General features: G+C 37.2%; 1 protein-coding gene across 2 annotated transcripts; it reads right to left on the bottom strand.

Moving 5' to 3' along the window:
• Nucleotides 1-1833: 1833 nt before the first annotated feature.
• On the bottom strand, nt 1834-10258 carry LOC104613044 (putative glycosyltransferase At5g11130). 2 transcript variants are annotated; one of them, XM_010280730.3, is made up of 5 exons: nt 9220-10258; nt 8929-9030; nt 8709-8789; nt 4141-4702; nt 1834-2448 (listed from the first exon to the last, which is right to left on the bottom strand). In XM_010280730.3, the coding sequence occupies exons 1-5, from the start codon at nt 9605-9607 to the stop codon at nt 1959-1961; spliced, it is 1623 nt and encodes a 540-aa protein (XP_010279032.1). In that variant the 5' UTR covers nt 9608-10258; the 3' UTR covers nt 1834-1958. The 2 variants fall into 2 exon arrangements, with proteins under 2 accessions (XP_010279032.1, XP_088746738.1); XM_088890612.1 differs by lacking the exon at nt 8709-8789.
• Nucleotides 10259-11082: the final 824 nt, after the last annotated feature.

The following is an 11082-nucleotide window of genomic DNA, read 5'->3' as shown; positions in this document are numbered from 1 at the left end:
GGGGAGGCCTGAGAACCATTTTTGGGTGGCCCTCTTAAAAGTGGCATGGAATGTCCTACACATCAGGGTGTTGGAATATCCATGGAAGAGCATGAAATCCCGAAAGCTTTCCAAGTGGTCCTCTGGATCTATGCTGCCATTGTATGTCTCGAGGATCAACTTCTTGAAGTTTAGTGGAAGTGGCTCTAAGGTGGTGGAGTCGGTGAAAGCTTCCATTCTGCTGGGCTGAGGTGGGTTGATTGGTGGAGGCATCGCCTTTTCCCTCCTTCACCTTTTTTATTTCAGCCTGGATGGCACCAATTTGTGCATGGAGATCCCCGAGATGACAATCAACTTGAGGTAGTGGGACCTCAGCCCTTGATTTCTGAAGAGGGATGTTATGGCCCATTCGCCCACCATTGTCCCTGTTGTTGTTGGAGGCGACACGGTCTGTAGGGCGCTCCCGGCAGTTGTCTACAACACCGCGAGGATGGGAGGTCGGGCGGCTGGCACCTCGACTTTGGGGGTGCCTAGAGATGTTGGAGTGGTGTCTACTTGCTCATTGGTTGCTACCCTATGACTCCAACGACTTTTCTTTGACGCATCTGCCTAACCACCGGCTGGGTGGAACATGGGGCAGATCTCCTGCCATTTTGCTCCTAGGCGTCGATGGGTCGGCCTTTTTGTGGAAGGCCTCTTGTCGGGAATTGGAAGTTATCTAGCTGATTGGCCAAGTAGTCCCAATCATTGGAACGCTACATTGAATTGCTCAAGAGTGACCAAATTTTGAGCAGCCAAGACGTTTTCTTAATGGTCAGCCATTGTCGGAAGTATGAATAGAAAAGTGTTAAAGGGAAGATTTGTTTAGCAAATCGTTCCTATAGATGACGTCAATTGTTGCTGCCAAATCTAGAGCCAATGGCAGCTTTGTAACTTCCGAGGTTAGATGGCTGAGGGTCCCACTTCCAAGGAGTGAAAAGACATTAGAGGCCCTGGGAGTGTTCTCAGGGGCAAGGACTCTGACGATCAAGTTAGCCGAGTGCTGAAGGAAAGCTAAGGTTACAACAAGAAAATAGAGTAGACAACTTAAGTATGCATGAGTGTATACCTTAGGCTTTGGTGCCCTTTTATAGTTGAATCACCCAAGAGAGCAGTAATGGGCAATCAGTAATCATCCCATGAATCTTGGTCATGAATGCGCTTGTTACAGGGATGATGGCCGAGCATTACCCCCTTATAAGTGTGTTAGGAGTGAGTTCAGCCGAGATCGTAACGTCTGTAATGAATGCTTCACAGTAACGACTCAGGGAAGTTATGACTATGCCCCTACCCGAGGTCGAGGTGACGGGATTGCCCTTGGGTAGTGCCACATGTCATCATCTAGTAAAGTGGCCGATTATACCCACATCAAGCTGGATAGTACGTGTCTCAGTATATGGATTGTAATGTATTTCATTGTATAAACGATTAATTTATGTGCTTATTATGTGTTTGTACCTTATTCCTAGTCATTTAAATCTTAAATCTATAGTTTATGTATCAATCTCTGGGATTAATGGAAGTTTTCTTAATGTTTCAATGCATATCTAAATCTTTCCATCATATTCATATAATTCCAAAGCATATTATGATACATATCCATTTCCAACCTTACTGATACACTTTTAATTACTATATTGACATTTAAACCTTGATTTTTATACAAATATTTATTTCTCATAATTGAATAATCAAGGCCAATATCTTCTCGGGTTATCACTCTCCATCCTTAGGCACATTTACCTTGTTTATATATTCGGCTTCTCTGATGATGTAGTTAGATTGGGATCAAGTTATACCATTGGGGCCAGAGTGTGGAGGTCCAGTGCATATATACTAGAAAGAAGAAATATTTTGGGATCTTTGTTGGACATTGAATTGAACCAAATTTACAAATAGAGTTATCTATCTGTATCTACATGGAATTGGGATCTTTGTTTCTATACATGCAATGGGATCTTCAGAGAAGTTCGTCGTAGCCACAGTTCATAGATGACCATGTAAAAAGCATCATAATCAACTGGAAGAGGATGCCATTTGAAATGTTTCCTTACCTTGAGCACATTTCTTTGTAATGTGGAGTAGTGAACAGAGCTGACTCCATTAAGGATTCTTTTGAGCAAAGTGATGTCCAAAGAGGGAACAATGAGGGAGAAGCTCTTCCAATTTAATATGTCTACAAAGGGTAGATCGTAGTAGTCAGCAATTATCACTGGAACACAGCCATAAAACATAGCATCCCCGATACGGGCTGTGTTAACTTCAAAACCCTTGAGATGGAGGCAGAACTTGCTCCCAAGAAGTGCATCAGAGTATGGTGTCTTGAGGCGACCAGAGTTCACAAATATCTCAGAGTCATTCTTCCATGCGTTGAGAACATCCTGACGTATACGTGAGTTTACTGCTCCAGCAAAAAAGGCTAGCCTTTTCCTGAATGAGATTCATTTCTCAAACAAACGGAACAGAATGAGGTTGGGTGTAATTGTCTGAGTTCCAACAAGTTAATTTATTAATTGACCAATGTAATAAAAGTAAAGCATTTGATTCTTATTGAGATTTCTTTTGTTCTGTTAATGTTGTAATTTCTTTGGGAAAACATGATTAATTCTCAGAAATTGGAAGAAGTGAGATTTAATTTGAAGCAAAAGATGGGATGTTCATACATTCTTTGATCTGTGTTTTACTTTTCAGATATTAGAGTTAAGTTTTATCAAACGCTACCTTGGTTAAGTATCTTAATTAGGTTTTCTTAGAGCCCATGGTATGGATTGAATTATACTGTATGTACCAAACACAGGCCAAAATATAAGAATGCCCCCTTCTGATCATAGACTTTTAGGCTATGTTTGGTTTGAAGGAAAAGATAGAGAAGAGAAGGGAAAGAGAGAGAAACCAATGCATGGTTTGTAAAGGTTTTCCTACCTTTTCCTCCTTTTCCCTACATTTTCCTTCAAACCAAACTTTGCCTTAGTCAAAACCAATTCATGATGAAACAACACATGCTAGCCCTATAATTGGAAATATAATCCTGGGTTAAGTACCTACTTCTCTACAGAAATTTGGGTTTATTTCAATAGCAGTTTATTTAATGGTTGTCTAAGGTCATGTTTGGGAGTGCTTAAAAATAAGTGTTTATTTAAAATAACTGTTTATTTGGGCCATTAAACACTTATTGGTATTTGAGAAATAAGTCTGAAATAAGTGTTTATTTTAAAAATAAGGGTTTATTTTTTAAGCTCAAATTTTCAGCTTTTTTTTAAGTGCCTATACAATAAGCACTTATTCAACTTTTTTCTTCCAAAATTATCCCTAGTTGAAGTTTAAAATATCACTTATGAAATTATCCTTAGTTGAATTTTATAAAAGTACTTTTATAAAAGCACTTTATGAAAGCACTTTTACAAAAGTACTTTTATAAAATACTTTTACGAAAGTATTTTTATGAAAGCACATTTATGAAAGTACTTTAATAAAGCACTTTTATGAAAGTACTTTTACAAAAGCACTTTATGAAAGCATTTTTGTAAAAGTACTTTTATAAAGTGCTTTCATTAAAGTTATTTTTTCAAAGTACTTTCATAAAAGTGCTTCCGTAAAAGTGCTTTCATAAAAGTGTTTTTATAAAAGTACTTTAATAAAAGTGCTTTCAAAGTGTATATTTTGAAAATCTGAAAGAAAATGAGGGACAAAATAGTCACAAATGCTTATTTAAGTGCTTATTAGAGAAGAAACTACCAAACACCCAACATAAAATAAGTGCTTATTTTGAAAAAGTTGGGTGCCAAATGCAAACAAGTGCTTATTCGAATAAGCACTTATTTTTAACTTAAGCACTCCCAAACATGGCCTAAATGCCTCTCATAATCTAACATTTATTGTTTTAAGCTTATTCTGATATAAAACAGCTTTAAAACTTGTTAAAGAATTGTTGCTTATTTCTTAATTTCTCTTGTTTTTTGCATTTTTATTTGAGTCAAAAAGTAGACCGGAGGGTGGAACCATTTGACCATGCTAAAATATAATTCATTTAAACAAAAATTCTCTACCTCATCTTCAATTGATGTGAAAAAAAAAATCAAATCTATAATGCAAAAAATATAGTGATGATTGAAAGAAACTTACCTCTTTGACAAAGAAAAGGTTGGAGGATCATCATGTCTTGGCCAGATTTGTGGCATCGATGCATCCTTATGAGCAACATATGCAGTCACGAAGTAGCTTGAAGAGCATACAAGTTGAATAGCATTCAACCTCACTTCATCTGCTTTCTTGGTTGCTGTGTTTCCAATGGAATGGCAAGCAACATAGAAATGGTCAGCCCCTCCACTCCGGTTCCAGTAGGGATAAGTATGGCTGATGTTATGGATGTATGCTTGAACAAAGACCGGAATTCCGCCGACGCCCACTCGCCGGTCATGTCGCAATGCTGCAATGGAGAAAGGCATGTAGAAGAGATCTGCCTCTGAAGGGTCCTTAGTGATGAAGTGGCTCTTTGTAAGAGCCTTCTTGAAGTAAGCTTCACTGGCATAATTCCCTCCTGGTTCAGAATTCACTGGCAACAGTGTATTTGCAAAGGGATCATCCTTGCTGTGAGGATAAACATATATCTTGAAGCTTCTATTCATCTCTTTATAATCTTCGAAAAAATTTTCTTTGTCATGGAACACCTCCTTTAGATGGTTTCCTGAGTCATTACAACCAACAATAATGTCATGTTTATTGTGTTAGGATTATTAAATTTTCAACTAGTTGGGTCAATATGGGTTGGGAGTTTATTAAATTTTCAATGAGCCCAAAGCCTTACCCTAGCCCAACTTGAAGGCCTGATTACAAGTTTCTTTATTGATTCCTTTTCAATTTCCCATTGGAAGTTATCTAAATTTGTCGATGTAGTCCATGGCAAGATGCAGCTTGGGCAGTTGGCCCTACTCTTGTATATCCCATCTATCCTAGGCTTCTATAATATGGCTCAACCTAACCCTGGGCCCTTTTAAAAGCTTTAATGGGTTGTTCAAGGTAAGTCAAGCCCATTACCTTTGAGCTTAATTCCACTTTGGTCTCCGAATTTTTAAAACGTAACAATTCAGTATTCGAACTTTCAAAATATATCAATCCAATACCTATCGTTAACCAACTTGTTAACTAGTTGTTGGCATTTGATAAGATACGTATGTCCTTCGAGTGTCTTCTAATTTTCTTTATCAATCATCCAAACGTTGACAAAAAATGAACAACTTGAAATCCTTGCCTTTTTTTGTTCAAGAAAGTTGGGATCACCAGAATGCTCACAAAGACGTGACTCCAGTTTTCTTGAACAAAATAGGCAAGAATTTGAGGTTGTTAATTTTTGTCAAAGTTTAGATGGTTGATAAAATTTGAAGACATTCGAAGGACATTTGTATCTTTTCAAATACCACTAATGGCTAGTAAAAATTCGGATACTGAATTATCACATTTTATAATTCGAAGGCCAAAGTAACACTAGTCGGAAATTTCCCTTATTTATAATCACCGGCCGGCCCATTGAAATATTAACAATTTTTCACAAGTTCTGCCCCTAGTTACGAGGAATACAAATTTATACAAATCTTGGATTTCTTGGCCTTTATGGAATCAAATCCCCATTCGATCTGATTATTTGATGGATATAAATTTTAGAACTCGAATCCAATCAAATTTTGTAAATGGATCATCTAAATCCAAAATAATCCGATTGAATTTCAAATTAGGAATTCGACTTTCACTCTGTTAACAGCCCTAATCGCAAGGTAATGCTGACCGTAGAAGCAGCAGATGTGATATGTAGCCACTGGTCAGCGCATGTACTCTACCTTCACCAATCCCAGTTAATCCCTTAGTCGGAGCTGTGAAAAGTATACCCAAAACCGCTGACCTCAAGGAATCGTTGGCAGCCGATTAACCTCAGCTTTTCAAAGTCAGCTTTTTTTTTCTGATAATCCAAAGTCAACAAATTTAATTGACGTCATGAGGTGTTATTTACATCTTTGAATTAATATGGAAAATTTTGGGAGGTCTTCTGCGTTGATTGAGCTACTTCAGAGAAGACAAAATAAAATAAAATAAAAATGTTAGGTAATAAAACTATATTTAATACTTATCAATGAAAAAAATATATGTACATTGGAGACAAACTGATATTAAGGGCATTTTAGTAAAATAACTATTCCTGTCTTATTCTATTTTTTCCATTAATAAACACCTTATAGTTTTGTGGTCAAAGGGGATTGTAAAGCGGAGAGGTCTTAATATTTAATCAAAGCTTTAACGTAGGTATAAGTAGTTTACCCTTTAACGTAGATATATTTAATCAATTTATTTACTTGGTGAGTAGTGCTGTTCATAAGAAGGCCCAATCCGACCAAATTGACTAATTTGGACCGACCCAACCTGAGTCGGCCAGGTTTTCATTAGCACCAGTCGGTTTTGGGTTGTACAAATTCATAAACCGATGGTTTGGGTCGGTTTCGGTTTTCAGAAAATCGAAACCGAACCGACTTAGTTCCTATTTAACTAAAAACTGAAATATCTGAAAATATATATTCCAATATCTATATCTAAAAAGTATATATTATGAAATATGTCAGATATATATTTCCAGAAAATATATATTCCAATATATTTGTATGTATATTTTTGTTTATATATATATATATACACATATATATTTCTAAAATACATATTTCAGTTTTAAATATATTTCCAGAAAACTAAGTGGCCATGGGGGGCATGAATGAACTTAGAGCCGAAACTGACCCAACCCGACTCAAACTGACTAGGTCGGTTTTGCTTAACACTGGGTTGGTTTCGATTTCCATCTCAGGTAACCCGACCAAGTCAGGTCGGTTGGAAAAACCTCAGTAAACCGACCCAACCCGACCCGTGAACAGCCCTATTGGTGAGCATATGAAAAATGTTGGAACCATGTGTGAAAATCACTATTACAAGTTTTAAATCCACAAGATGAAAAACGTAATTATGTGTATTTACCTTTCTAAATACATTAAACATGGATTGAATAGACTATGGATACACCTATTTTTAGAATTGAAGCCCAACCTAACAAGAAAGTTTCATTCAAGATAAACCCATTACACCTAAGGGTAAACCCATTTTCAGAATTTATGGACATTCCTTGAACTTTTTGTTTCTTTCTTATTTCTTTCAGCCAAACATAGCCTTAGGTATGGGGTGATACAAATTTTTTATTGATGTCAGAAAGATTTTTTTTTTTTTGAATCAAGTTGAAAAAATACATATCCAGAAACATGTAAAACATACCTTGAGTTTTTATTAATTGATTTAAACATACTCTAAGTTTTCCAAAAAGACTTAAATATACCTTGTAGACTAACCTCACAGGGCTTAAACACTCCATCTGAGAAGGAGAAGAAGGTGGGAGGAGAAAAGAGAAAAAAATATGGCCAATGGACTGGTTTACCTAACAAGACAAAAGGACAAAGGAGAGAGAGAGCTTTCAACGATTCACTTGGAGCCTTTTTTGGGTTCCACGTGAAATGGAATTATTACAATTTAGTAATTGGCATAGCATTTTTTGTGGAAATGCATATTACACGTGTGTTATCATATTTCCCTATTTTGCATCGTTTCTATCATTGATTGGATCCAAAACAAAACTTCTATACTGACCATGTTGTAAGATTTAGAAAGATAAAAGAGTTTGAACAAAATCCAGGGTATATTTTGAAATTTTAAATGAAAATGAAGGATAAGAGAGTCATAAGGTATGTAAGTTTTTTTTTTTTAAATTTAAGGTATGTTTAAGCAAGTTTATGAAAACTTAGGGTATGTTTAAGTCATTTATCCAAAACAAAAACAAAACATTCATATTGTACAACACCCCATGACTAGAGGTGTAAAATGGGTCGTGCTGGGCCGCCCACGCGCAAAGTGCGGGCCGTTCCATGCCGGTTTGCGAGCCGTCTCGGGCTGCGCCGCTGTTCCCCAGGGATAACTTGGGGGGTCGGCCCAGCATGGCCCACGGCCCAGGCCCGTGCGGGTTTGTGCATCGGGCCAAAACTATTTATTTAAAAAATTGACAAAAAACTTAAAATTTTAATTTTATATGAATTTTAATGTATAAAATTGCTTATATATAATAATTAAATAAGTTAGTATAATAAAATTAAAAAAAAATATATCTTATTAATATATTATTATATAATTATAATTTATATAATAATATATAAATATATGTAAGGACCGTGCCGCGGGATGTACTGAGTGGCACGGCCCACTTGATCGTGCCATATTGGCCCGCCCCGTGGACCTAAAACCCCAGGCGCAACATGACCTGCACGGTCGTTTCAGGCCGGGCTATACACCTCTACCCATGACTAAGGCTGCATTTGGAATTTTTTATTTTAAGGACTTATCTCAAGTTTTTAACTACAAAAAGGAGATAAGTCCTTAAAATAAAAAATGTCAAATCCAGCCTAAATTCCACAACAACCTGGTGTTTCAGGAATCCTAAGTTAAAACCTACGATTCTCTTGCTGTCTGTCTAATGCCCTTTCTTTTTTTTTAATTTTTTTGAAACAATAATGTCCACATTATTTCACTATTAAAATAAGCAGCAAAATCTATAAATCCAAACATCAAAAGAATCCAAAGAATATAGAGAGACAAGCAAAATTGTACCCCACATATACCTTCGGAATCAGCAGATGGACGACTCTGCAGAGGCTGACCAATCCCAACTCCATGACTAGAGTTCCAGACTGGTGGCTCGTCTGGGCATGCAATATGACATGTTATTAAAGCCTTATAGTGCACACAAACAGAAGAATAAATATGAATTTCAACTTCCACATGAAATTCCTATATTAAAAAAAAATAATAATAAAGACTTGAAATTCCAATCCCACATACCGTTTGAATCATTTGATTGGTGGGTTTCAGCGGGCTGGCGATTCTCATCAACTAGTTCACCAGCATGGCTCCAAACTGGGTTATCTCCATAAACTAGGGTTCCTGTCAGCCCACACCCAAAATATTTTCATCAAAAGAAAGATTAAAAGAAATTCCACAATGGACTTAAGAGATGGAAAATCTATCGTGCCAAACGGACATGATATCGTGTCCAATTCTCCTCAGAAAATTCCATCAAATTCAAAGGACAATCTAGACCCATAAGCACAAAAAATCTGAAAATCCACATACGGTTTGAACCATCAGATCGTAGAACCACCACAGGCTGATGAATCTCAGCTCCTTCACGACTATAGTTGGAGACAGACTGAACTTCATTACCCTCAATTATTGATTCGGGTGGCACACCATCAGAAGCATTTCTCGGAGGATTGTGGAAGGAAGTTTGGACGATCTGGTATGATATTCTTGAAGACTTGACCGACGACCTGAGCAGAAGTAAATGTGAATGGTCGTGCTGGTGCCTGATGAGCTTCGAGGTCGAAGAGATGTAAACAAGAATGAAAACAGAAGTAAGGAGAGCTAAACACGTCGGTATCAACGCAAAGCTTCTCGCTCCAAACAGGTCTGAGATACTAGGACGATGAAATTTGCGATGGAGAAAACATGAAAAAGCCATGACTGGCTGCCGATCGATGTAAGCTTTTCTCTTTATCGCATTTCTTACTTACTTCCTACCCCCGACGACGACGACGACTATAATCGAACAGAGCCACCGCACTTGGACCAATCTTGTTAGTTGAAAACAGTGGTGGTTCGTGATTGGTATGTAGGGAGAGAAATCCATTAACACACGTAACCTAGCTGCTAGCTGCCAATATAAACCGCAGAGGCGGATCACATACGCTGGACGAGTGATTAACTCGTTCAGTGATTGATTTTCTCTCCCTTGAGTAGAAGACTAAATAAAACAAAATAATGAAAGTTTGATGCTGGATTTTACAATAAAATAATCCAACGTTAAATCACGACATTTTTTTTATAAAAAAATCCACGAGATGGTTTTAGCGCAGGGATAAAACCGCGAATTTTGGCAATTTTGCCTTTGATGTGTTATTATGGTACCCTCACCACGAGCCACGACGTCTCTTCATCTGGTTCAAGATGGGGCCAGCAGAACAGTTGAGCGGACATGGAAGGCTCGCTAAATGCCGGACGCGGTCGTATCATCAGCGGGAGTGCTTTTTTTTTCTCGTATCATCCCGGCTCGTAAGTCGGAATCTCCTGTTCACACAAATTTTGCCCACGCCCACCCACATAATATTGAAATAACATAGAGAACATTTCATTTTCTTATATAGTTTTATATAGGGGGAGATGTTCCCTGGGGTACTGTGTTGTGGGTAGATGTGGGCAGAGTTCTTGTGTGCAGGAGATCTGGATTCCTCATAAGAAAAGGACTAGAGACTAGAGAGGTTGAATGCACGAGTCTGAATCTTCTGCTCATGTCTATCCACATAACATTGTAGTCGTACATGTAAAAGATCTCATCCTCTTACATAGTATTATGCATGGAGAAATATTCCTAATATAAGGAGATAATATGTTGTAAGTAGATTTGGGCAGAGTTCTTGTGGATGGGAGATCCTAAGTCTAAATGCAGTGACGTGGGTCAAGTGAAAGTTTTTATTTAGGTAAAATACAGGTTATTATCGGGTAGTTTTATTTTAATACCCAAAATTTTACTATTTTCTCATATTCCTAAATGCATTATAATCCACTGGTAGCAGTAGTATCAAATGAAGAACAAAAATATTTTGATCACTATTTGTTAAAATTAGTAACAAGATTGGGATGGAAGAAGAATCCCTGTCTATGGCCTCAGTTCCTCATGAAATGCTTTAAACTTCCCAATAACATTATTGATGAAATTAACACCTCCCAAAGATATTTCCTCTCGATCAACTCAGGTGATAAGAAGCCAGTCCACCTACTTTATAAATTGTAGGTGGGTCAATGAAACAAATCTAGCAAAATTGGGATGGAGAATATTGAATGATGGTGACAACCTATAGGTAAAAGTGATTAAGAGCAAATATTTTAAAAATGAATGTTTTCTCAATGTGAAAGCCAAAAACGGTATATCGTGGGCTT

The sequence above is a fragment of the Nelumbo nucifera genome, chromosome 6 (genome assembly GCF_055504915.1).
Source record: "Nelumbo nucifera cultivar China Antique chromosome 6, China Antique-T2T, whole genome shotgun sequence".
NCBI classification, from domain to species: domain Eukaryota; kingdom Viridiplantae; phylum Streptophyta; class Magnoliopsida; order Proteales; family Nelumbonaceae; genus Nelumbo; species Nelumbo nucifera.
Note: the sequence above shows the minus strand (reverse complement) of the source record. Positions and strands in the feature narration are given on the sequence as shown.

What these genes read in the sequence shown, in the direction of transcription:
- LOC104613044 (XM_010280730.3), bottom strand. Translation starts at nt 9,607, where the DNA reads ATGGCTTTTTCATGTTTTCTCCATCGCAAATTTCATCGTCCTAGTATC. An exon ending in CCAATCAAATGATTCAAACG is followed by an intron (nt 8,790 to 8,928) that starts GTATGTGGGATT and finishes TTGCATGCCCAG; the next exon opens with ACGAGCCACCAGTCTGGAAC. An exon ending in TCCATCTGCTGATTCCGAAG is followed by an intron (nt 4,703 to 8,708) that starts GTATATGTGGGG and finishes GTAATGACTCAG; the next exon opens with GAAACCATCTAAAGGAGGTG.